The sequence below is a fragment of the Conger conger genome, chromosome 3 (assembly GCF_963514075.1).
Source record: "Conger conger chromosome 3, fConCon1.1, whole genome shotgun sequence".
Taxonomy (NCBI): domain Eukaryota; kingdom Metazoa; phylum Chordata; class Actinopteri; order Anguilliformes; family Congridae; genus Conger; species Conger conger.
In genome coordinates this window covers 75,043,082-75,069,518 of record NC_083762.1, presented here as the reverse complement: position 1 = coordinate 75,069,518, position 26,437 = coordinate 75,043,082, and the positions used below count along the sequence as shown (strand labels likewise).

Genomic DNA, 26,437 nt, shown 5'->3' with positions numbered 1-26,437 from the left:
TGCAAGCGCTCTACTAGTGTTACGACAGAACGGTCGACTAATTATCATGTCATTTCTGCTGGTGTAACTTTTCTACTGAATGTCAAAAATACTCAGGAGAAGTAAATGTACGAGATTTGCTTTGACTATGGCCACGACTGAAACTGTTCTGAAATCAGTACACGCGGTGTCGCTGCAGACCACAAAATAATGAACCGTTCACAAGCTCCTCCTTTATAGTGAAGGGTGAACACACACCCTGGCCGCTTTGTTCCAGACAGCGCGCAGAATCATAGTGTGGCGCAGTAATTCGGATATGCATTGCTCGGATTAAAATCCCATATTTCTTTGGTAATATATGTCTTACCTTTGCTGGAGTTCACTGGACTGCTGTGGTCAATTAGAGCAATGGTGGGCCTTTGGGAACAGACAGTAGGCCTGCATGGCTGGATTGTCGCCTTGTTTTTTCTTCTGGGTTGGTCATCGGCGCAGACTCTGTATTCCGTTTCGGAAGAGGTGGACAGAGGCACATTTGTCGGAAACATCGGAAAGGATTTAAATCTAAATGTGCAAGACTTGGAATCTAGAGGGCTTCAGATTGCAGCTGGTTCTAACAAAGGGTATTTCCAGGTAAATTTGAAAACTGGTATTTTATATGTTAATGAAAGAATAGACCGAGAGGCGCTATGTGCGAATTCGGCGAAATGCTCTTTAGATATAGAGGCAATACTGAATCAGCCTATGCAGCTTCATCGCATTGAAGTGAATATTTTAGATATTAATGATAATGCGCCGTCTTTCCTGGAAAAATCACAAGTTCTGAATATTCCAGAGTCGTCCGTTTCTGGGGAGAGATTTCCTCTTCCGATTGCTAATGATCCCGATGTGGGGAGTAACTCAGTAAAGACCCTCAAGCTCAGTCCAAATGAACACTTCACACTGGATATACAGAGCGATGGAGATCACAGTGTGTCTGCTGAGCTTGTGCTGCAGAAAGCTTTAGATCGAGAGAAACAGTCTGTGATTCAGCTCCTACTGACTGCTGTTGACGGAGGAAAACCTCCCAGATCAGGGACATTGCAGATCACTGTTAATGTAATCGATGCTAATGACAACGCTCCAGTATTCAGCAAATCTCTTTATAAGGTCCGTGTTAATGAAAATGTATCGGTTGGAGCAAAAATAATCACACTTAATGCCACAGACGCTGATGAAGGAATGAACAGTGAGCTGGTATATTCTTTAGCTGAACGAGGGCGATTGAATCCTTCTGAAATGTTTGCCATTGATTCCATAACTGGAGAAATCACTATAAAAGGGATTTTGGATTTTGAGGAAAACTCTGCCTATGAGATCCGCGTACAAGCTCGGGATAAAGGTGCAACTCCCAGGAGTACACACTGTAAAGTGTTAGTGGAAGTTGTTGATACCAACGACAACCCTCCAGATATCACAGTGACGTCACTTATGAGCCCAGTAAGAGAAGACGCTCAAAGAGGCACAGTCGTGGCTTTGATAACCGTAACCGACAAAGACGCTGGAAAAAATGGACATTTTAATTGTATTTTACTTGGACCCGTTCCATTTAAACTACGGTCTTCCTATAAGAACCACTACTCTCTAGTGGTTGACGGGCCGCTGGATAGAGAGAGTGACTTTCAGTACAATGTCACCATCAGAGCTACAGATGAAGGGACTCCTCCTCTCTCCACCAGCCGTGTTATCACTGTACACGTTTCTGATGTGAATGACAACGCGCCGCGCTTTCCTGAGCCGGTGATTAACTTGTATTTGAAAGAAAACAGCCCAGTGGGGTCTGTTATTTATATTATATCTGCATTTGATCCGGATTCGAAAGAAAATTCTAAACCTACATATTCTTTATGTGAAAGTGCAGCTAAAGGTGTGCCCAGGACATCAACGGTCAGTGTGAACTCTGTCAGTGGAGAAATATATACCCTTCATTCGTTCAACTATGAGGACATGAAAACATTCCAGTTGCTAGTACAGGCAACCGACTCTGGTGTGCCTCCACTAAGCAGCAACGTGACTGTGAACGTTTTTATCCTGGATGAGAATGACAACCGCCCTGTGGTTCTCCCACCCTATTCTGGCCAGGGCTCCGTTAATACTGAGAACATTCCCTATTCTGCTGAAGCAGGATACTTTGTGGCCAAGATCAGGGCTGTAGACGCAGACTCTGGTTACAATGCGCTGCTTTCTTATCACATCACTGAACCCAAGGGCAGCAGTCTCTTCCGAATCGGAAGCAGCAGCGGGGAAATAAGGACTAAGAGGCGAATGAGTGACAATGACTTGAAGACTCATCCATTGGTGATTTTGATTTCTGACCACGGAGAACCATCCCTCTCAGCGACTGTGTCTATTGACGTTGTGGTTGTTGAAGATACGGGTGAAATGCAAACAACTTTCAGACAGTTACCTGCGAAGGAGGATAATTTCTCTGATGTAAATCTCTATTTACTGATCGCCATTGTCTCGGTGTCAGTTATATTTTTGCTGAGTCTCATTAGTTTAATAGCTGTAAAGTGCCACAGGACTGATGGCGGGTTGAGCAAATACAGCGCTCCAGTGATCACCACACACCCTGACGGGAGCTGGTCTTACTCCAAATCTACTCAGCAGTATGACGTGTGTTTTAGCTCAGACACACTGAAGAGTGACGTTGTGGTTTTCCCTTCACCGTTTCCGCCTGCTGATGCGGAACTGATTAGCATTAATGGAGTAGACACGTTGAAAAGGAATCAAACTCTCCCCAACAGTCAGAAGGTAAGACAGCAATCGCTGTTTGTTTAATCTAAGAAATGTATTTCCTCTCGGAACATATTTGTTCTTATTCATATACATATGGTTCCACGTTTGTACCTTTCCGTATTCAGTCACATTCAATTCAGCAGGTGTCTACTCCTCATTTAATTTTTAATTTATTTTATATTTGTATATGACAGTTCATCTATTCGTATTGGAGATAAAGCTTATTAAATCTTGTGTTAACCAAAACGAGAAGTTGTGAGGACCAGACGCGACCGAATAGAGAATCTTGAAGTTACCCACAGAACGTGTGACAACCACTAAAATAATTTAGGGTTCTCCCCAATCTAATCTAGTGCAACCACTAGAGGAGAACGGGGAAAACGGAAAACAGGACAGAAACTCCCTGGCGATACGCCAACTAAAATAGTACCGAAAACCTGGTACACAAGTCTATTTTGACTTAATAGATGTAAGAAAAATAATAAAGAAAACCGGATACGCTTTCCCGAATCCAGGGTAACACGCCTTTAAGTCTCGAATGAAACACCAGCCTTGAAGGCTACCTCTACCTGGCTCAGCGTCTGAAGCACAATCCAACACTCAAGCAGAGCAGAGGGACAATGAGTCTTAAATAGGGTAGAGCCCGCCGACCAATAAGAGATAATTGGTCAGTAATTAGACTGCACCTGGAAACCAATTAACCAAGGCCGCAATCTGCATGTGTGAACCCGAAAAAATGCTGGAAAATGAGTCGGGAAACCCTGACAGAAGTTCTTACAATTCTTACAGAGTTAATATGGTCCATATTGGGCTCATATGTACTATGTCAGAGTTAAATGAACACTGCCCATTTTACTGTGAATGTGGAATTTTGTCTGAAATCCTCATAGGTTGTAGTCCTCTGTCCGTCCATTGTCTATTGATGTGCATTTGATTTATACAGCATCGCATCCCCAGGCCGTTAAATACTGCATTAGTTATTATATATATATATAATTTTGTTTTCTGGCTACTCATTTTACTGTGTGAAAGCATCAGTGCGTAATTACGCATGCAATGTAGGCCAACAGTTACATTGACTCGTTTTAGAAGCTTTGTTGCTGTACCTTTTATGGAAGAAAATAGTGGTGAGATAAATAATTGTTAGGGGTTTAGTCTTGCAAAGATGAATGGTGTTTATTTTATCATGACCTGTTAACACACGGTGTCGCTGTTGACCATGGAATTACGAGTGATCCGGGGCTCCTCCTTTTCTCTAAACTGCGTTTCAGTAACAGAGGCAATGCGCCTTTGTTACAGCAAGTCGCATCGTAGGTGCCCTCGCCGAGTGGATAGTATCATCGTTGTTGTGTGAGAGTGTGTATTTGCATTCAAAATACGGGTTATTTTTTACTCCCGGTGTGCACTTCAGAAGCGATGGGATTTCCCATTCGAGGATTGCGTATTTGGATACAGAGTGCAGTTTTTTCCAGTCTATGGGCTGTGTCCTTTCAGAAGATTGTCTATTCTGTTTCTGAGGAGGTGAATAAGGGGACCGTGGTGGGAAACATAACGAAGGATCTGAACCTTAATCTCCATGAACTGGAATCGCGCATGTTTCAGATCGTGTCCGGTTCCAGTAAGAAGTATTTTGATGTAAATTTACAGACTGGTGTTTTGATAGTTAACGAAAGGATCGACAGGGAGGAGTTGTGTTCTAGCACGTCGAAATGCTTTCTGAAGATAGAGGCCGTGGCTCATAATCCTGTGAATTTCTATCGTGTTGAAATAAATATTCTGGACATAAATGATAATGCGCCATCCTTCAGAGGTTCATCGCATACATTTAATGTTACAGAGTGGACATTTCCGGGAGAAAGATTTCCTCTGCCAATAGCGAGTGATCTCGACGTGGGCAGTAACTCAGTAAAAAGCTACAAGCTGAGTCCGAATGAGCACTTCTCACTGGATGTACAGAGCAGTGGAGAGCAGAGCGTGTCTGCTGAGTTAGTTTTGCAGAAAGCTTTAGACCGAGAGAAGCAGCCTATGCTTCAGCTTCTACTGACTGCTGTTGACGGCGGAAAACCTCCCAGATCCGGGACATTACAGATCATTGTTAATGTAATCGACGCGAATGACAATACGCCAGCATTCAACAGCTCTCTTTATAAGGTACGTGTGTCAGAGAATGTGCCTTTTGGAACCTCCATAATAACAGTTCATGCAGCAGACACAGACGAAGGAGTAAACAGTGACATTCTGTACTCATTTGTTATGCACGGCAATACGAATCCACTGGACATTTTCTCAATTGATCAGCACACTGGTGAGATTACCGTAAAGGGAGATCTTGATTTTGAAGAAAATGTTGCTTTTGAATTACGCATCCAGGCTCAAGATAAAGGCACGCCTCCGCGAAGTACTCACTGTAAACTGCTCATTGAAGTTGTTGATGTGAATGACAACTCCCCAGGTATATCGGTAACATCTCTAATAAAGTCTATTAGAGAAGACGCAAAAATTGGCACAGCTGTTGCGTTAATTGAGGTTTCAGATATAGACGGTGGTAAAAACGGAATTGTTCATTGCCACCTCGTTGACTCTGTTCCTTTTAAGCTACAGTCTTCCAATGATAACTATTACTCTTTAGTGGTTGATGGTCCGCTGGATAGAGAGCGCAATACTGAGTACAATGCCACCATCGTAGCTACGGATGAAGGACTTCCATCTCTCTCCAGCACCAGTGTCATAACTGTACATGTTTCTGATGTGAACGATAACGCGCCCCAATTTTCAGATCCTGTGATTACGGTATACGTGAAAGAAAACAGCCAAGTGGGATCTGTTATATACACAATATCTGCATTTGACCCAGACTTGAAAGAAAATTCTAAAATTACTTATTCATTGGTGGAGAGTTATAAGTTCAACCCACCAACGGTAAACGTGAACTCTGTCAGTGGAGAGATATTCAGCTTACATTCTTTCAACTTTGAAGAAGTAAAAACTTTCCAGTTTCAAGTTCAGGCAACAGACTCTGGTGTTCCCCCACTAAGCAGCAGCGCGACTGTGAACGTTTTTATCCTGGATGAGAATGACAACAGTCCTGTGGTTCTTCCACCGTATTCTGACCAGGGCTCCGTCAATACTGAGAACATTCCCTATTCTGCTGAAGTGGGCTACTTTGTGGCCAAAGTCAGGGCTGTAGACGCAGACTCTGGTTACAATGCGCTGCTTTCTTATCACATCACCGAACCCAAGGGAAGCAGTCTCTTTCGAATCGGAAGCAGCAGCGGGGAAATAAGGACTAAGAGGCGAATGAGTGACAATGACTTGAAGACTCATCCATTGGTGATCTTGATTTCTGACCACGGAGAACCTTCCCTCTCAGCGACTGTGTCTATTGACGTTGTGGTCGTTGAAGATGGTAGTGAAGTAGGCCTACAGACGTCATTCAAACAGCTGCCTGTCAAGGAGGAGAGTTTCTCTGATTTAAATATGTATTTACTGATCGCCATTGTCTCGGTGTCAGTTATATTTTTGCTGAGTCTCATTAGTTTAATCGCTGTAAAATGCCACAGGACTGATGGCGGTTTGAGCAAGTACAGCGCTCCAATGATCACCACACACCCTGACGGGAGTTGGTCTTACTCCAAGTCTACTCAGCAGTATGACGTGTGTTTTAGTTCAGACACACTGAAGAGTGACGTTGTGGTTTTCCCTACGCCATTTCCGCATGCTGATGCGGAGCTCATCAGTATTAATGGAGCAGACACTTTTAAACGTAACCAAACACTGCCTAACAGCGAGAAGGTAAGAATATCTTAATCATTTTTACTTCAAGAAATCTGACAGAATATTTTCCATGTGATTTACCAAACAATATTAATTCGTATTTGGTATGCTCTAGTGGTACAAATGGACGAACTACAGCACACTTATCTTCTTTAACACCTTGAATCATATTGTTCAGATAAAATTAATTACAATGACCTAGTTTTATTTTTCATCCTGGCAATTATGAATTATGAGATTATTTTGGGTTAATTTTCCGTACGGATTCCATTACATTACATTACAGTATTGGCATTTGGCAGACGCTCTTATCCAGAGCGACGTACAGTTGATTAGACTAAGCAGGAGACAATCCTCCCCTGGAGCAATGCAGGGTTAAGGGCCTTGCTCAAGGGCCCAACAGCTGTGCGGATCTTATTGTGGCTACACCGGGATTACAACCACCGACCTTGTGTCCCAGTCATGTACCTTAACCACTACGCTACAGGCTGCCATGTTGCAAAATATAATAACCCGGAAAGCTTTCATATTACAGTGAAAGCATGATACTGAGGCGAAAGTTTTCAGACATACACTGTAACAGAAATGTTACACCATATCCACCCAGTACAATTAAGGTAACAGATTACAAGTATTATAATTTCATATATATAAAATTATATTATTGATTACATGTACACAACACGTGATATTTCTATTTATCTGTTAACTTAATTTTATTGAGTAAATAGGGCTGTCATTTTGATTTGATTTCTAAGTGGCCAGAACATTTATTCAATTCAGTACTCTCAAAGTGAACAAATCAAACAAAATATGAATCACTCATCAAACGTTTTCCTTTTCACACATGCATCTTTAAGATAGTAAATACAAATGAACATCAATGCAATTAATCACCCTGCAATTTAATGGATACTCATCAATCACGAAACTTGTAAATACAAAACTATTTTTTTCCAAATTATGATTTCATTTATTTTATCGAAAAGGTTATCAAATAATCATGGGAAAAAACAATTGCCCCCTTAGTTACTCATTCAACCAGTTAATTGAAATGAGTGTTAGTGCACGAAAACCTACCGATATTTCGGAGAGTGAGAGTGAGCTAAAAATTCTCCACAGCGATGTGTAAGACTGATATCAAATTATAGGACGCGGTTGGTTGCTGTTATTGCTGCTAAAGATGGCGCAACCAATTATTATGTTCACGGGAGCAATTACTTTTTCACTTGGATGATATGGGTGTTTGAAATGTTTTGTCATTAAAGAAATGCATCAATCATTTAAAAATGAATTTTGTGTTTTCCCTTTTCTAATATTAAATTGTTTATATGCATCTGAAACCCGTCAGTGTGACAAATATGCAATAATAGAGGAAACCAGGAAGGGGGCAAATACTTTTTCACGCTATTGCATTTTCCTCCAATCTTTTGTAATAATGGCCACCGTTCAATGTACAAATATAATAGTGTGGAGATCATTTGTACACTATGAAAACACTCAATCCATGACCTATGCAAAAAGCACCTAGCTCCATGAGTTGAGAGGATCATTCTGTAGTGCTTTAAACGGTCGTTTCCGTGCACATTTGTGCGTAAAAGCTTCTTTGGATTAATTTATGAATGCATATCAGGCATTATGTGGAATCTATATTAGGACCGAACTTTCTAATATATCACATGTGCAAACAGGATTTTTTTTATGTTCACAGAGCTGGCTGCCATATACATTGTCTATGCATTAAAAATAATTTATATTCGCTTCTTTTATGTCACTAGAGTTTCAGGGCTGTTTTAACACGTGCAAGCGCTCTACTAGTGTTACGACAGAACGGTCGACTAATTATCATATAATTTCTGTTGGTGTAACTTTTCTACTGAATGTCAAAAATACTCAGGAGAAGTAAATGTACGAGATTTGCTTTGACTGTGGTCATGACATGTTCTGAAATCAGTACACGCGGTGTCGCTGCAGACCACAAAATAATGAACCTTTCACAAGCTCCTCCTTTATAGTGAAGGGTGAACACACACCCTGGCCGCTTTGTTCCAGACAGCGCGCAGAATCATAGTGTGGCGCAGTAATTCGGATATGCATTGCTCGGATTAAAATCCCCATATTTCTTTGGTAATATATGTCTTATCTTTGCTGGAGTTCACTGGACTGCTGTGGTCAATTAGAGCAATGGTGGACATTTGGGAACAGACAGTAGGACTGCATGTCTGCATTACATGTATCGCCTTGTTTTTCCTTCTGGATTGGTCTTCTGCACAGACTGTGTATTCCGTTTCGGAAGAGGTGGAGAGAGGCACATTTGTCGGAAACATCGCAAAGGATTTAAATGTTAATGTCAAAGACTTGGATTCTCGAGGGCTTCAGATTGCAACTGATTCGAACAATGGGTATTTTCAGGTAAATTTGAAAACCGGTATTTTATATGTTAATGAAAGAATAGACCGAGAGGCGCTATGTCCGAATTTGGCGAAGTGCTCTTTAAATATAGAGGCAATACTGAATCAGCCCATGCACCTTCACCGCATTCAAGTGAATATTTTAGACATTAATGATAATGCGCCGTCTTTCCTGGACAAATCACAAGTGTTGAATATTCCCGAGTCGTCCGTTTCTGGGGAGAGATTTCCTCTTCCGATTGCTAATGATCCCGATGTGGGGAGTAACTCAGTAAAGACCTACAAATTGAATCCAAATGAACACTTCTCACTGGATATACAGAGCGAGGGAGAGCAGAGGGTATCTGCTGAGTTAGTGCTGCAGAAAGCTTTAGACCGAGAGACACAGTCTGTCATTCAGCTCCTACTGACTGCTGTTGACGGAGGAAAACCTCCCAGATCAGGGACATTACAGATCACTGTTCATGTAATCGATGCTAATGACAACGCACCAGTATTCAGCAAACCTCTTTATAAAGTCCGTGTTAATGAGAATGTATCGGTTGGAGCAAAAATAATCACAATGAATGCCACAGACCTCGACGAAGGAATGAACAGTGAGCTGGTATATTCTTTAGCTGGACGAGGAAGTTTAAATCCATCGGATATATTCACCATTGATTCGATAACAGGAGAAATCACTACAAAAGGGAATTTGGATTTTGAGGAAAACTCTGCTTATGAGATCCGCGTGCAAGCTCGGGATAAAAGTGCAATTCCCAGGAGTACTCACTGTAAAGTGTTAGTGGAAGTTGTTGATATCAACGACAACCCACCAGAAATTAAAGTGACGTCACTTATGAGCCCAGTAAGAGAAGACGCGCAAAGAGGTACAGTCGTGGCTTTGATAACCGTAACCGACAAAGACGCTGGAAAAAATGGACATTTGCATTGTATTTTAATTGGACCCGTTCCTTTTAAATTGGAATCGTCCTATAAGAACTACTACTCTCTAGTGGTTGACGGGCCGCTGGATAGAGAGAGTGACTTTCAGTTCAATGTCACCATCAGAGCTACAGATGAAGGGACTCCTCCTCTTTCCACCACTAGTGTTATTACTGTACACGTTTCTGATGTCAATGACAACGCGCCGCGTTTTCCTGAGCCAGTGATTAACTTGTACTTAAAAGAAAACAGCCCAGTGGGGTCTGTTATTCATATAATATCTGCATTTGACCCAGACTCGAAAGAAAATTCAAAACTTGCATATTCTATATTTGAAAGTAATGTAAAAGGTGTGCCCAGTCCATCAACGGTCAGTGTGAACTCTGTCAGTGGAGAAATATATACCCTTCAGTCGTTTAACTACGAAGACATGAAAACATTCCAGTTTCAGCTTCAGGCCACAGACTCTGGTGTTCCTCCACTAAGCAGCAACGTGACAGTGAACGTTTTTATCCTGGATGAGAATGACAACAGTCCTGTGGTTCTCCCACCCTATTCTGGCCAGGGCTCCATTAATACTGAGAACATTCTCTATTCTGCTGAAGCGGGATACTTTGTGGCCAAGATCAGGGCTGTAGACGCAGACTCTGGTTACAATGCGCTGCTTTCTTATCACATCACTGAACCCAAGGGAAGCAGCCTCTTCCGAATCGGAAGCAGCAGTGGGGAAATAAGGACTAAGAGGCGAATGAGTGACAATGACTTGAAGACTCATCCATTGGTGATTTTGATATCTGACCATGGAGAACCTTCCCTCTCAGCGACTGTGTCTATTGATGTTGTAGTTGTTGAAGATACGGGTGAAATGCAAACAACGTTCAGACAGTTACCTGCCAAGGAGGAGAGTTTCTCAGATTTAAATCTATATTTGCTGATCGCCATTGTGTCGGTGTCAGTTATATTTTTGCTGAGCCTCATTAGTTTAATAGCTGTAAAGTGCCACAGGACTGATGGCGGTTTGAGCAAGTACAGCGCTCCAGTGATCACCACACACCCTGACGGGAGCTGGTCTTACTCCAAATCTACTCAGCAGTATGACGTGTGTTTTAGCTCAGACACTCTGAAGAGTGACGTTGTGGTTTTTCCTTCGCCGTTTCCGCCTGCTGATGCGGAACTGATTAGCATTAATGGAGCAGACACGTTGAAAAGGAATCAAACTCTCCCCAACAGTCAGAAGGTAAGGCAGTCAACCGCTATTTGTTTAACCTACGAAATGCATGTCCTCTCGGAACATATTTCTTCGTCCGCCTATTTATGAATATGCATATATTTCTTTGACTATCTGACTCTCACACCTTGACATGAAATTGTCCCATTCGTCCCATAAATTTATCTTTTCACATTTTATAAATTCGAATGAATGAATGAATGTACAAATGCAAGACTTTCACTTGATGTCTAGTTCCACTTTTGTACCTTTCCGTATTCAGCCACATTCAGCTTAGCAGATGTCTGCTCCCCGGGTAACTTTAACATATTTTAGAAAAAGTATTTGCCTCCGAAGATTCATCTATTCGTACGAAGATAAAGCTTTTGAAATCTTGTGTAAATAAATACGATACGTTTCAATTTATGTCAACCCTTTCAACAGATCATTTTACCAAATAATTTTGATAACACATGTCTTTCACGACATATTCAGTCTAACTCAATTTTTACAGATTTCATATGGTTCACATTGAACTCATATACTCTTAAATGAGTACTTTCCATTTGAATGTGTATGTGGAATTTTGTCTGACAATTGCATGAGTTGTAGTCTCTAGTTTCCCTCTGTTTTCCTTGGCCTTTACTGTGCATTGGATTTATACAGAATAGCAACTAATTATTTCAATGTTAATTGCATTTTCTGATAAAGCTTTTTTACTTAGGTTACTTTACCTGTACGAAAGCAGTGCGTAATTACGCATGCAATGTTGGTCTACTGTTACATTGACGCGCTTTTGTTGTTCTAACACTGAAGGGAAAATCGTGCTGAGAAGAAATAACAGATTCATATTCACTTGCGGTTTTGTCCTGCAAAGATTAATGGCGTTTATTTTATCATGACCTGATAACACACGGTGTCGCTGTTGACCATGGAATTACGAGTGATCCGGGGCTCCTCCTTTTCTTTTAACTGCGTTCAGTGACAGGGGGAATGCGCCTTTGTTACAGCAAGTCGCATCGTAGCTGCCCTCGCCGAGTGGATAGTATCGTCGTTGTTGTGCGAGAGTCTGTATTTACATACAAAATACGGGTTATTTTTTACTCCCGGTGTGCACTTCAGAAGCGATGGGATTTCCCATTCGAGGATTGCGTATTTGGATACAGAGTGCGGTTTTTTCTTGTCTGTGGGCTGTGTCTTTTCAGAAGATTGTCTATTCTGTTTCTGAGGAGGTGAATAAGGGGACTGTTGTGGGAAACATAACGAAGGATCTGAACCTTAATCTCCGTGAACTGGAATCGCGCATGTTTCAGATCGTGTCCGGTTCCACCAAGAAGTATTTTGAGGTAAATTTACAGACTGGTGTTTTGATGGTTAACGAAAGGATCGACAGGGAGGAGTTGTGTTCTAGCACGTCGAAGTGCTTTCTGAAGATAGAGGCCGCGGCTCATAATCCTGTGAATTTCTATCGTGTCGAAATAAACATTCTGGACATAAATGATAATGCACCGTCGTTCACGGATAAATGGCAAATATTTAATATTACTGAGTGGACATTTCCGGGACAGCGGTTTCCTCTGCCATTAGCCAATGATCTTGATGTGGGAATTAACTCAGTAAAAAGCTACAAGCTGAGTCCGAATGAACACTTTTCGCTGGATGTACAGAGCGGTGGAGAGCAGAGCGTGTCTGCTGAGTTAGTGCTGCAGAAAGCTTTAGACCGAGAGAAGCAGTCTGTTATTCAGCTCCTACTGACTGCTGTAGACGGAGGAAAACCTCCCAGATCTGGGACATTACAGATCATTGTTAATGTAATCGACGTGAATGACAATACGCCAGCATTCAACAGCTCTCTTTATAAGGTACGTGTGTCAGAGAATGTGCATTTTGGAACCTCAATAATAACGGTTAATGCAAAAGACACAGATGAAGGAGTAAACAGTGAAATTGTGTACTCTTTTGTCAGGCACGGCAATCTGAATCCACTGGACATTTTCTCAATTGATCAGCAGACTGGTGAGATTACTGTTAAGGGCGATCTTGACTTTGAAGAAAATTCTGCGTTTGAATTACGCGTCCAGGCTCAAGATAAAGGCACGCCTCCTCAAAGCACTCACTGTAAACTTTTAATTGAAGTTGTTGATGTGAATGACAACTCCCCCGATATATCAATAACATCTCGAATAAGTTATATTCGAGAAGACGCCAAAATTGGCACAGTCGTTGCTTCAATTGAGGTCTCAGATAAAGACGGAGGGAAGAACGGAATTGTTCATTGCCGCATCGCTGCGTCTGTTCTTTTTAAACTCCAGTCTTCCAATGATAACTATTACTCCTTAGTGGTTGATGGTTCACTGGACAGAGAGAGTAGTACTCAGTACAATGTCACCATCGTAGCTACAGATGAAGGGACTCCGCCTCTCTCCAGCACCAGTGTCATAACTGTACATGTTTCTGATGTGAACGATAACGCGCCCCAATTTTCAGAGCCTGTGATTACGGTATACGTGAAAGAAAACAGCCAAGTGGGATCTGTTATTGACACAGTATCTGCATTTGACCCAGACTTGAATGACAATTCCAAAATTACTTATTCATTAGTGGAGAGTTATAAGTTTAACCCACCAACGGTAAACGTAAACTCTGTCAGTGGTGAGATATACAGTCTGCAGTCTTTTAACTACGAGGAAGTTAAAACCTTCCAGTTTCAAGTTCAGGCCACAGACTCTGGTGTTCCTCCACTTAGCAGCAACGTGACTATGAACGTTTTTATCCTGGATGAGAATGACAACAGCCCTGTGGTTCTCCCACCCTATTCTGACCAGGGCTCCGTTAATACTGAGAATATTCCCTATTCTGCTGAAGCGGGCTACTTTGTGGCCAAGATCAGGGCTGTAGACGCAGACTCTGGTTACAATGCGCTGCTTTCTTATCACATCACCGAACCAAAGGGCAGCAGCCTCTTCCGAATCGGAAGCAGCACTGGGGAAATAAGGACTAAGAAGCGAATGAGTGACAATGACTTGAAGACTCACCCATTGGTGATTTTGATTTCTGACCATGGAGAACCTTCCCTCTCAGCGACTGTGTCTATTGACGTTGTGGTTGTTGAAGATGGTAGTGAAGTTGGCCTACAGACGTCATTCAGACAGCTGCCTGCCAAGGAGGAGAGTTTTTCCGATTTGAATCTATATTTACTGATCGCCATTGTGTCGGTGTCAGTTATATTTTTGCTGAGTCTCATTAGTTTAATAGCTGTAAAATGCCACAGGACTGATGGCGGGTTGAACAAGTACAGCGCTCCAGTGATCACCACACACCCTGACGGGAGTTGGTCTTACTCCAAATCTACTCAGCAGTATGACGTGTGTTTTAGTTCAGACACACTGAAGAGTGACGTTGTGGTTTTCCCTACGCCATTTCCGCCTGCTGATGCGGAGCTCATCAGTATTAACGGAGCAGACACTTTTAAACGTAACCAAACACTGCCTAACAGCGAGAAGGTAAGTACATATTTAGCATTTTTACTTAAAGTATACCTGTTAGAGTATATCCCATGTGATTTGGAATTGAAATTACAGCACACTTATTTTCTTTGATAATTAAGAACTGAAATACAAGTTTATTGCAATATCGATATTATGTTCTAAATGTAGCTCCTCAATACGGAATCCTTGAGTCATTGTTTTACTTTAATTGTCATTCATTTAATCTATTAAACCGTGATTGGAAGTGTGGGAAAGTTTGCTGTTGTTCAGATCTGTTTTGGTTGCTGAATGGAATTATTGTAGAGTGGGACCACTGCATCGAAGCATTTATTTAATCACTTTGAACGGCGTTTTCTTTATTAGTTTAGACATAAAATTATTATAATCCCTGGTTATGGGTATGCACTTTACGCTTTGTTGTACGTCGCTCTGGATAAGAGCGTCTGCCAACGGCCATTGATGTAATTTAATAATGTCATGTATAAACTGGACATTATATTTTCAAATTGTATGTGCTTGTATTCCCCACATGGGGTCACTATCGTCCTACAAAGTAAATATTCTTGTTCGTATGATCCTGGGCTCCTCCTCATTTCGAAGCAGATTGCGTGAATCGGGTGGCTTTGTTAGGAAGAGACGCAGGGCGAGAGTGGCTCTCCACGATATATTTCTCGTGTTGGCGATACGGTATTGTTTTTGTCTAAACACTGTGCAGATGTTAACTTAGGGGTTTTCCAATCTGTGGATTTGAACGAATCGAAGAACCATGTCACGTCAGAAACATCTTCCCTGGGCTCTCTTGCTGATGCTACTTCGCCTTTGGAATATCGTTTCCGGTCAGATTGTTTATTCGGTTTCAGAAGAGGCAAACCAAGGGACCACCGTCGGGAATTTAGGGAAAGATTTGAACCTCAGTGCACAAGAACTGGAATCTCGAATGTTGCAGATTGTCCCCGGATCCAACCAGAGGTATTTCGGGGTAAATGTAAAGACTGGGATTCTGTACGTGAGAGAGAGAATAGACAGAGAGGAGCTGTGTGCGCGACAGACGAAGTGTTCTTTGCCTCTTGAAGCCATTGTTAATTCGCCAATGCATCTGTATCGTTTTGAAGTGCATGTTTTAGATGTGAACGACAATTCTCCCACATTCCGCGTAGCGACGAAACATCTGAATATTTCAGAGTCATCTTTTCCGGGAGAGAGATTTACATTACCAAGCGCCTTTGACGCAGACATGGGTAGTAACTCTGTAAAGAGCTATAAGCTAAGTCCAAATGAACATTTCTCTCTGGATGTACAGAGCGGCGGAGACCAGAGTGTGTCTGCTGAGCTAGTGCTGCAGAAAGCTTTAGACCGAGAGAAGCAGTCTGTGATTCAGCTCGTTCTGACTGCTGTTGACGGAGGAAAACCTCCCAGATCCGGGACATTACAGATCATTGTTAATGTGCTGGACGTTAATGACAACGTTCCTGTATTCAGCAAACCTCTTTACAAAGTCCGTATTTCAGAGAATGCACCATTTGGAACATTGGTGACCACAGTCAATGCCACGGATTTGGACGATGGCCTAAACGGTGAAATTGTGTATTCTTTCATTAACCATGACAACGATAATAAGGTCGATATGTTTGCAATTAATCCGGAGACGGGTGAAATATCTGTTAAGGGTGAAGTGGATCACGAGTCTAACGGCGCAGTTGAGATCCGTGTCCAAGCGAAAGACAGAGGACAAAATCCCAGAGCAACTCATTGTAAAGTGCTCGTAGAAATAACTGATTCCAATGATAATTCTCCCGAAATATCAGTGACATCTCTCATTAACACTGTGAAAGAAAATGCTGCAGTTGGGACAATGGTTGGGTTAGTAACAGTTAGTGATAAAGACGATGGTAAAAACGGTGTAGTGCACTGTAAAATATCTCCCTCTGTTCCTTTTAAACTGCAGCCTTCCTATAAGAACTATTACTCTTTAGTAGTAGACGGGCAGCTTGACAGAGAGCGCGCTTCTCAGTATAATATCACCATCACTGCTACTGATGAAGGGACCCCGCCTCTCTCCAGCACCAGTGTTATTAGTGTACACGTTTCTGATGTCAACGATAACTCACCACACTTTTCAGATCCCGTGATAAATATGTATCTGAAAGAGAACAGTCCAGTGGGAACTGTCATTTACACCGTATCTGCATTTGATCCGGACTTAAATGAAAATGCCAAAGTTGCGTATTCATTATTGGTTATGTCCACGAAAGACGCGTCTCCGTCACCAAAGGTCAACGTGAACTCTTTCAGTGGTGATATATCGACTCTGCAGACTTTTAACTTCGAGGAAGTCAAAACGTTCCAGTTTCAAGTCCAGGCCACAGACTCTGGTGTTCCTCCACTAAGCAGCAACGTGACTGTGAACGTTTTTATCCTGGATGAGAATGACAACAGTCCTGTGGTCCTCCCACCCTATTCTGGCCAGGGCTCTGTTAATACTGAGAACATTCCCTATTCTGCTGAAGCGGGCTACTTTGTGGCCAAGATCAGGGCTGTAGACGCAGACTCTGGTTACAATGCGCTTCTTTCTTATCACATCACTGAACCAAAGGGCAGCAGCCTCTTCCGAATCGGAAGCAGCAGCGGGGAAATAAGGACTAAGAGGCGAATGAGTGACAATGACTTGAAGACTCATCCATTGGTGATTTTGATTTCTGACCACGGAGAACCTTCCCTCTCAGCGACTGTGTCTATGGATGTTGTAGTTGTTGAAGATACGGGTGAAATACAAACAACGTTCAGACAGTTACCTGCCAAGGAGGAGAATTTCTCAGATTTAAATCTATATTTGCTGATCGCCATTGTGTCGGTGTCAGTTATATTTTTGCTGAGTCTCATTAGTTTAATCGCTGTAAAATGCCACAGGACTGATGGCGGTTTGAGCAAGTACAGCGCTCCAATGATCACCACACACCCTGACGGGAGTTGGTCTTACTCCAAGTCTACTCAGCAGTATGACGTGTGTTTTAGTTCAGACACACTGAAGAGTGACGTTGTGGTTTTCCCTACGCCATTTCCGCATGCTGATGCGGAGCTCATCAGTATTAATGGAGCAGACACTTTTAAACGTAACCAAACACTGCCTAACAGCGAGAAGGTAAGAATATCTTAATCATTTTTACTTCAAGAAATCTGACAGAATATTTTCCATGTGATTTACCAAACAATATTAATTCGTATTTGGTATGCTCTAGTGGTACAAATGGACGAACTACAGCACACTTATCTTCTTTAACACCTTGAATCATATTGTTCAGATAAAATTAATTACAATGACCTAGTTTTATTTTTCATCCTGGCAATTATGAATTATGAGATTATTTTGGGTTAATTTTCCGTACGGATTCCATTACATTACATTACAGTATTGGCATTTGGCAGACGCTCTTATCCAGAGCGACGTACAGTTGATTAGACTAAGCAGGAGACAATCCTCCCCTGGAGCAATGCAGAGTTAAGGGCCTTGCTCAAGGGCCCAACAGCTGTGCGGATCTTATTGTGGCTACACCGGGATTACAACCACCGACCTTGTGTCCCAGTCATGTACCTTAACCACTACGCTACAGGCTGCCATGTTGCAAAATATAATAACCCGGAAAGCTTTCATATTACAGTGAAAGCATGATACATATGTATCATTTTTACTTAAATTATATCTGTTAGAATATATTCCATGTGATTTGGAATTTAAATTAGAGCACATTCATTTTCTTTGACAATTAAAAGGTGAAATACATTCATAGCAATATCGATACTATTAAAAAAAAAAAATTTGCTTCTCAATACGGAATCCTTGAGTCATTGTTTTACTTTAATTGTCATTTATTTAATCGATTCAACCGTGATTGGAAGTTTTTGAAAGTAGGCTGTTGTACAGATGATTGCAGGATGGAATTAACTGTCATTCAATATATTTTTTTAATGTATTTTTTTTTTCATCATGGCAATTATGAATTAGGTGATTGTTTTGGGTTTAACTTTCCATACGGACACTATGTTGCAAACGATTAGAACCCGGAATCCGTTAAAGCATGATACTGAGGCGAATGTTTTCAGGCGGGAGTCGTGTCTTGTGGTTTCATTTCTAAACAGACATGGCCAGGATACGAGCATCAAATCAAATGCAATTTATCACACGTTCACGTATATATAAGATTGTAAATACGAATGAACATCAAGGCAATTAATCACCCTGCAGTTGAGTGGATAATCATCAATCAGCAGGTTGACAATCATCAAACTTGGCCATGATTGACACCATTCCATATGTTGCGAGGGACATTTCTGAATATATTATAATATAATGCAATACTATTTACTTTTACATGGGAAACATTTGAAATTACCCTGCTCTTGGAGCGTGGGACCACTGCGTCGAAGCATCTATTTCATCGCTTTGAACCATTTAAATATATATTTTCTTTACCGTTTTAGATTTAATAATTCTTCATAATATTTACAAATTGTATGTCCTTGTATTCTCCACAAGGGGTCAGTATCGCCCTACAAAGTAAATACTCTTGTTCATATTATATTGGGCTCCTCCTTATTTCGAAGCAGATTGCATGAATCGCGTGGCTTTGTTAGGAAGAGACGCGGGGCGAGAGTGACTCTCCTAGATATATTTATCGTGTTGACGATACGGTATTGTTTCTGTCAAAACATTGTTCAGATGCTAGCTGCACGGTTCTCCAATCTGTGGATTTGAACGAATCGAAGAACCATGACACGTCAGGAACATCTTCCCTGGGCTCTCTTTCTGCTGCTACTTCGCCTTTGGAATATCGTTTCCGGTCAGATTGTTTATTCGGTTTCAGAAGAGGCAAACCAAGGGACCACCGTGGGGAATTTAGGAAAAGATTTGAACCTCAATATACAAGAACTGGAATCTCGAATGTTGCAGATTGTACCCGGATCCAACGAGAGGTATTTCGGGGTAAATGTAAAGACTGGGATTCTGTACGTGAGAGAGAGAATAGACAGAGAGGAGCTGTGTGCGCGACAGACGAAGTGTTCTTTGCCTCTTGAAGCCATTGTTAATTCGCCAATGCATCTGTATCGCTTTGAAGTCAATATTTTAGATGTGAATGACAATTCCCCCATATTTGATTCAGCGATCGAATATCTGAATATTTCAGAGTCAGCTTTTCAGGGGGAGACGTTCAATTTACCAAGCGCCTATGACGCAGACATGGGTAGTAACTCTGTAAAGAGCTATAAGCTGAGTCCAAATGAACACTTCTCTCTGGATGTACAGAGCGGCGGAGACCAGAGTGTGTCTGCTGAGCTAGTGCTGCAGAAAGCTTTAGACCGAGAGAAACAGTCTGTGATTCAGCTCCTATTGACTGCTGTTGACGGAGGAAAACCTCCCAGATCCGAGACATTACAGATCATTGTTAATGTGCTGGACGTTAATGACAACGTCCCTGTATTCAGCAAACCTCTTTACAAAGTCAGTATTTCCGAGAATGCGCCATTCGGAACATTGGTAACCACAGTCAATGCCACGGATTTGGACGAAGGCTTAAATAGTGAAATTGTGTATTCTTTCATAAATCACAATAATGATAATAACGTCGATGTTTTTGCTATTAATCCGGAGACGGGTGAAATAACTGTTACGGGTGAAGTGGATCACGAGTCTAACGGCGCAATTGAGATCCGTGTCCAAGCGAAGGACAGAGGACATAATCCCAGAGCAGCTCGTTGCAAAGTGCTCGTAGAAATAACAGATTCCAATGATAATTCTCCCGAAATATCAGTGACATCTCTTATTAACACCGTTAAAGAGAATGCTGCAGTTGGGACAATGGTCGGATTAGTTACCGTTAGTGATAAAGACGATGGTAAAAACGGTGTAGTGCACTGTAAAATATCTCCCTCTGCTCCTTTTAAACTGCAGCCTTCCTATAAGAACTATTACTCTTTAGTAGTAGACGGGCAGCTTGACAGAGAGCGCGCTTCTCAGTATAATGTCACCATCACTGCTACTGATGAAGGGACCCCGCCTCTCTCCAGCACCAGTGTTATTAGTGTACACGTTTCTGATGTCAATGACAACTCGCCGTACTTTCCGGAGCCCGTGATAAATATGTATCTGAAAGAGAACAGTCCAGTGGGAACTGTCATTTACACTGTATCTGCTTTTGATCCGGACTTAAATGAAAATGCCAAAGTTGCGTATTCATTATTGGTTATGTCCACGAAAGACGCGTCTCCGTCACCAAAGGTCAACGTGAACTCTTTCAGTGGTGACATATCCAGTCTGCAGTCTTTTAACTTCGAGGAAGTTAAAACGTTCCAGTTTCAAGTCCAGGCCACAGACTCTGGTGTTCCTCCACTAAGCAGCAGCGTGACAGTGAACGTTTTTATCCTGGATGAGAATGACAACAGCCCTGTGGTTCTCCCGCCCTATTCTGGCCAGGGCTCGGTTAATACTGAGAACATTCCCTATTCTGCTGAAGCGGGCTACTTTGTGGCCAAGATCAGGGCTGTAGACGCAGACTCTGGTTACAATGCGCTGCTTTCTTATCACATCACTGAACCCAAGGGCAGCAGCCTCTTCCGAATCGGAAGCAGTAACGGGGAAATAAGGACTAAGAGGCGAATGAGTGACAATGACTTGAAGACTCATCCATTGGTGATTTTGATTTCTGACCATGGAGAACCTTCCCTCTCAGCGACCGTGTCCATTGACGTTGTGGTTGTTGAAGATGGTAGTGAAGTAGGCCTACATACGTCATTCAGACAGCTGCCTGCCAAGGAGGAGAGTTTTTCCGATTTGAATCTATATTTACTGATCGCCATTGTGTCGGTGTCAGTTATATTTTTGCTGAGCCTCATTAGTTTAATAGCTGTAAAGTGCCACAGGACTGATGGCGGGTTGAGCAAGTACAGCGCTCCAGTGATCACCACACACCCTGACGGGAGCTGGTCTTACTCCAAATCTACTCAGCAGTATGACGTGTGTTTTAGCTCAGACACACTGAAGAGTGACGTTGTGGTTTTCCCTACGCCATTTCCGCCTGCTGATGCGGAGCTCATCAGTATTAATGGAGCAGATACGTTTAAACGCAACCAAACACTGCCTAACAGCGAGAAGGTAAGAAAATTTGCATACATATTTTTAAATACCTTTGTCAGAATATATTCCATGGGATTTAGTCTTTAAAAAAATATTAATCCGTTAGAGATTTGCGCTAGTGGTGCAAATTTAGAATTTAGATCATATTTTGCCAGTGAAAAAGTCAAAGAAATATTTATTGCAATACTGATATTCCTTTCCCAATGTAGCTTGTGAATACGGAATTCTTGAGTAATTGTTTTACTTTATTGTCATTCATTTGATCGATGAAACGGCGATTGGCAGTTTGGGGAAGTTTGCTGTTGTTCACCGGTTTTGAGTGCAGGATGGAATTAATTGTCATTTAATGGTTTTATTTTTCATCCTGGCAATTCTGAAATCGGAGATTGTTTTGTGTTAACTTTCTATACGTACGTAATGTTGCAAGATAAGAACCCGGAAACCGTTTTCATGTTAATTCAACTCTTTTTCACATTACAGTCAAAGTATGATACTGAGGCGAATGTTTTCAGGCGTAAGCCGTGTTTTAGTGGTTTCATTTGTAAACGGACGTGCCCAGAACAGATGTATCAAATTAAAATAAATTTATCAAATTAAAAACTCTCAAAGTGAAAAAAGTATGAAAATATGAATAAGTTATAAAACCTGTTCCTTTTCACACGTATATCTAAGATTGTAAATGCGAATGAACATCAGTGCAATTAATCACCCTGCAGTTGAATGGATAATCATCAATCAGCAAGTTGACAATCATCAAACTTGTCCATGTTTGACGCCATTCCACATGCTTCGAGGGGCACTTAAAAATACATTGTACAATAATTCAATGATATATACTTTTACAAGGGAAACATTTAAAATTATCCTGTTCTTGGAGGGTGGGACCACTGCGTTGAAGCATCTATTTCATCACTTTTAACGATTCTTTCTTCATTGTTTTAGATTTCATAACTGTACATAATATTTTCAAATTGTATGTGCTTGTATTCTCCACATGGGGTCACTATCGCCTTACAAAGTGAATAATGTTGATCATATTATTCTGGGCTCCTCCTCATTTCGAAGCAGATTGCGTGAATCGGGTGGCTTTGTTAGGAAGAGACGCAGGGCGAGAGTGTCTCTCCACGATATATTTATCGCGTTGACGATACGGTATTGTTGCTGTCGAGACATTGTGTAGATGCCAGCTTGCGGTCTCCAATATGTGGATTTGAACGAATCGAAGAACCATGTCACGCCAGAAACATCTTCCCTGGGCTCTCTTTCTGCTGCTACTTCGCCTTTGGAATATCGTTTCCGGTCAGATTGTTTATTTGGTTTCAGAAGAGGCAAACCAAGGGACCACCGTGGGGAATTTAGGAAAAGATTTGAACCTCAATATACAAGAACTGGAATCTCGAATGTTGCAGATTGTCCCCGGATCCAACGAGAGGTATTTTGCGGTAAATGTAAAGACTGGGATTCTGTACGTGAGAGAGAGAATAGACAGAGAGGAGCTGTGTGCGCGACAGACGAAGTGTTCTTTGCCTCTTGAAGCCATTGTTAATTCGCCAATGCATCTGTATCGTTTTGAAGTGCATGTTTTAGATGTGAACGACAATTCTCCCACATTTCGCGTAGGGACGAAACATCTGAACATTTCAGAGTCAGCTTTTCCGGGAGAGAGATTTGCATTACCAAGCGCATATGACGTCGATGTGGGTAGTAACTCCGTAAAGAGCTATAAGCTAAGTCCAAATGAACACTTCTCTCTGGATGTACAGAGCGGTGGAGACCAGAGTGTGTCTACTGAGCTAGTGCTGCAGAAAGCTTTAGACCGAGAGAAACAGCCCGTGATACAGCTCGTACTGACTGCTTTTGACGGAGGAAAACCTCCGAGATCCGGGACGTTACAGATCATTGTTAATGTGCTGGACGCTAATGACAACGTTCCTGTGTTCAGCAAACCTCTTTACAAAGTCCGTATTTCCGAGAATGCACCTTTCGGATCATTGGTAGCGACAGTCAATGCCACGGATTTGGACGATGGCCTAAATGGTGAAATTGTGTATTCTTTCAGTAACCACGACGAAGGCAATAAAGCCGATATATTTGCTATTAATCCAAAAACCGGTGAAATAACTGTTCAAGGTGAAGTTGATCACGAGGCTAACGGTGCAATTGAGATCCGTGTCCAAGCGAAAGACAGAGGACAAAGTCCCAGAGCAGCTTATTGTAAAGTGCTCGTAGAAATAACAGATTCCAATGATAATTCTCCCGAAATATCGGTGACATCCCTCATTAACACTGTGAAAGAGAATGCGGCAGTTGGGACAATGGTTGGGTTAGTAACAGTTCGTGATAAAGACGATGGTAAAAACGGTGTGGTACACTGTAAAATAACTCCCTCTGTTCCTTTTAAACTGCAGCCTTCCTATAAGAACTATTACTCTTTAGTAGTAGACGGGCAGCTTGACCGAGAGCGCGCTTCTCAGTATAATGTCACCATCACTGCTACTGATGAAGGGACCCCGCCTCTCTCTAGCACCAGTGTAATTAGTGTACACGTTTCTGATGTCAACGATAACGCACCGCACTTTTCAGAGCCCGTGATAAATATGTATTTGAAAGAGAACAGTCCAGTGGGAACTGTGATTTACACCGTATCTGCTTTTGATCCGGACCTAAATGAAAATGCCAAAGTTGCATATTCATTATTGGATTCATCCACGAAAGACGCGTTTCCGTCACCAAAGATCAACGTGAACTCTGTCAGTGGTGAGATATACAGTCTGCAGACTTTTAACTTCGAGGAAGTCAAAACGTTCCAGTTTCAAGTCCAGGCCACAGACTCTGGTGTTCCTCCACTAAGCAGCAACGTGACTGTGAACGTTTTTATCCTGGATGAGAATGACAACAGTCCCGTGGTTCTTCCGCCCTATTCTGGTCAGGGCTCGGTTAATACTGAGAACATTCCCTATTCTGCTGAAGCGGGCTACTTTGTGGCCAAGATCAGGGCTGTAGACGCAGACTCTGGTTACAATGCGCTGCTTTCTTATCACATCACTGAACCCAAGGGCAGCAGCCTCTTCCGAATCGGAAGCAGCAGCGGGGAAATAAGGACTAAGAGGCGAATGAGTGACAATGACTTGAAGACTCATCCATTGGTGATTTTGATTTCTGACCATGGAGAACCTTCCCTCTCAGCGACTGTGTCTATTGATGTTGTGGTTGTTGAAGATGATAGTGAAGTTGGCCTACAGACGTCATTCAGACAGCTGCCTGCCAAGGAGGAGAGTTTTTCCGATTTAAATCTCTATTTACTGATCGCCATTGTGTCGGTGTCAGTTATATTTTTGCTGAGCCTCATTAGTTTAATAGCTGTAAAGTGCCACAGGACTGATGGCGGGTTGAGCAAGTACAGCGCTCCAGTGATCACCACACACCCTGACGGGAGCTGGTCTTATTCCAAATCTACTCAGCAGTATGACGTGTGTTTTAGCTCAGACACGCTGAAGAGTGACGTTGTGGTTTTCCCTACGCCATTTCCGCCTGCTGATGCGGAGCTCATCAGTATTAATGGAGCAGACACGTTTAAACGTAACCAAACTCTGCCCAACAGCGAGAAGGTAAGAACATATTTAGCATTTTACTTAAATTATATCTGTTAGAATATATTCCATGTGATTTGGAATTTAAATTACAGCACACTTAATTTCTTTGACAAATAAAAAGTGCAATATCGATATTATTTTCTAAATGAACCTTCTCAATAAGGAATCCTTGAATTATCGTTTTATTTTAATTCTCATTTATTTAATCGATTAGACCGTGATTGGAAGTGTGGGAAAGTAGGTTATTGTTCAGATCGGTTTTGATTGCAGGATGGAATTTATTGTTATTTAGTCGTTTTATTTTTCATCCTGATAATTATGAATTAGGAGATTGTTTGGGGTTTACTTTCCATACAGATGCCGTGTTGAAAAAGATAAGAACCCGGAAACCGTTACTTTCAAAGTTTTTTTTTTTTTTTCATATTACAGTAAAATCATGATACTGAGGCAAATTTTTGCATTCGTAAGTCGTGTCTCATTGGTTTGATTTGTAAACAGACTTGGACGGAATACGAGCATCACATTTAATGCAATTTATCAAATTCAGAACTCTCAAAGTGAAAGAAATGTAAAGAAAATGTGAATAAGTCATTAAACCTGTTCACTTTCACCCGTATATTTAAGATTGTAAATACGAATGAACATCAGTGCAATTAATCACCCTGCAGTTGACTGGATAATCATCAATCAGCAGGTTGACAATCATCAAACTTAGCCATGTTTGACAGCATTACACATGTTTCGAGGCACATGTATGAATATATTATGAAATAATTAAATGCTATTTTCTTTTACATGGGAAATATTTGAAATTACCTTGTTGTTGGAGGGTTGGACCACTGCGTGGAAGCATCTATTTAATCACTTTTAAGGATTGTATTTTATTGTTTTACGTTTAATAAATGTACATAATGTTTTCAAATTGTATGTCCTTGTATTCCCCACAAGGGGTCAGTATCGCCCTACGAAGTGAATATTCTTACTCATATTACCTTGGGCTCCTCCTCATTTCGAAGCAGATTGCGTGAATCGGGTGGCTTTGTTAGGAAGAGACGCAGGGCGAGAGTGACTCTCCAAGATATATTTCTTGTGTTGGCGATACGGCATTGTTTTTGTCTAAACATTGTGCAGATGTTAACATAGGGGTTTTCCGAATCGAA

The 26,437-nt window shown here is 41.7% G+C and overlaps 6 protein-coding genes across 6 annotated transcripts; all 6 read left to right on the top strand.

The window, feature by feature from the left end:
- The first annotated feature begins 387 nt into the window (after positions 1-387).
- On the top strand, positions 388-2,796 carry LOC133123602 (protocadherin alpha-2-like). Its single transcript, XM_061234077.1, has one exon. It carries the CDS (start codon positions 388-390, stop codon positions 2,794-2,796), a length of 2,409 nt encoding a protein of 802 aa, XP_061090061.1.
- Positions 2,797-4,170: 1,374 nt separating this feature from the next.
- Positions 4,171-6,561, top strand: LOC133123601 (protocadherin alpha-8-like). Its single transcript, XM_061234076.1, has one exon. The coding sequence runs from the start codon at positions 4,171-4,173 to the stop codon at positions 6,559-6,561; it is 2,391 nt and encodes a 796-aa protein (XP_061090060.1).
- A 5,566-nt stretch (positions 6,562-12,127) lies between these two features.
- Positions 12,128-15,170, top strand: LOC133123600 (protocadherin alpha-8-like). Its single transcript, XM_061234075.1, has 2 exons — positions 12,128-14,573; positions 15,162-15,170. The coding sequence occupies exons 1-2, from the start codon at positions 12,198-12,200 to the stop codon at positions 15,168-15,170; spliced, it is 2,385 nt and encodes a 794-aa protein (XP_061090059.1). The 5' UTR covers positions 12,128-12,197.
- A 154-nt stretch (positions 15,171-15,324) lies between these two features.
- On the top strand, positions 15,325-17,712 carry LOC133123599 (protocadherin alpha-8-like). The gene has a single exon (XM_061234074.1). The coding sequence runs from the start codon at positions 15,325-15,327 to the stop codon at positions 17,710-17,712; it is 2,388 nt and encodes a 795-aa protein (XP_061090058.1).
- Positions 17,713-19,323: 1,611 nt separating this feature from the next.
- LOC133123598 (protocadherin alpha-2-like) lies at positions 19,324-21,771 on the top strand. Its single transcript, XM_061234073.1, has one exon. The coding sequence runs from the start codon at positions 19,324-19,326 to the stop codon at positions 21,769-21,771; it is 2,448 nt and encodes an 815-aa protein (XP_061090057.1).
- A 1,142-nt stretch (positions 21,772-22,913) lies between these two features.
- LOC133123597 (protocadherin alpha-8-like) lies at positions 22,914-26,420 on the top strand. The gene is made up of 2 exons (XM_061234072.1): positions 22,914-25,292; positions 26,409-26,420. The coding sequence occupies exons 1-2, from the start codon at positions 22,914-22,916 to the stop codon at positions 26,418-26,420; spliced, it is 2,391 nt and encodes a 796-aa protein (XP_061090056.1).
- The last annotated feature ends 17 nt before the right edge of the window (positions 26,421-26,437 follow it).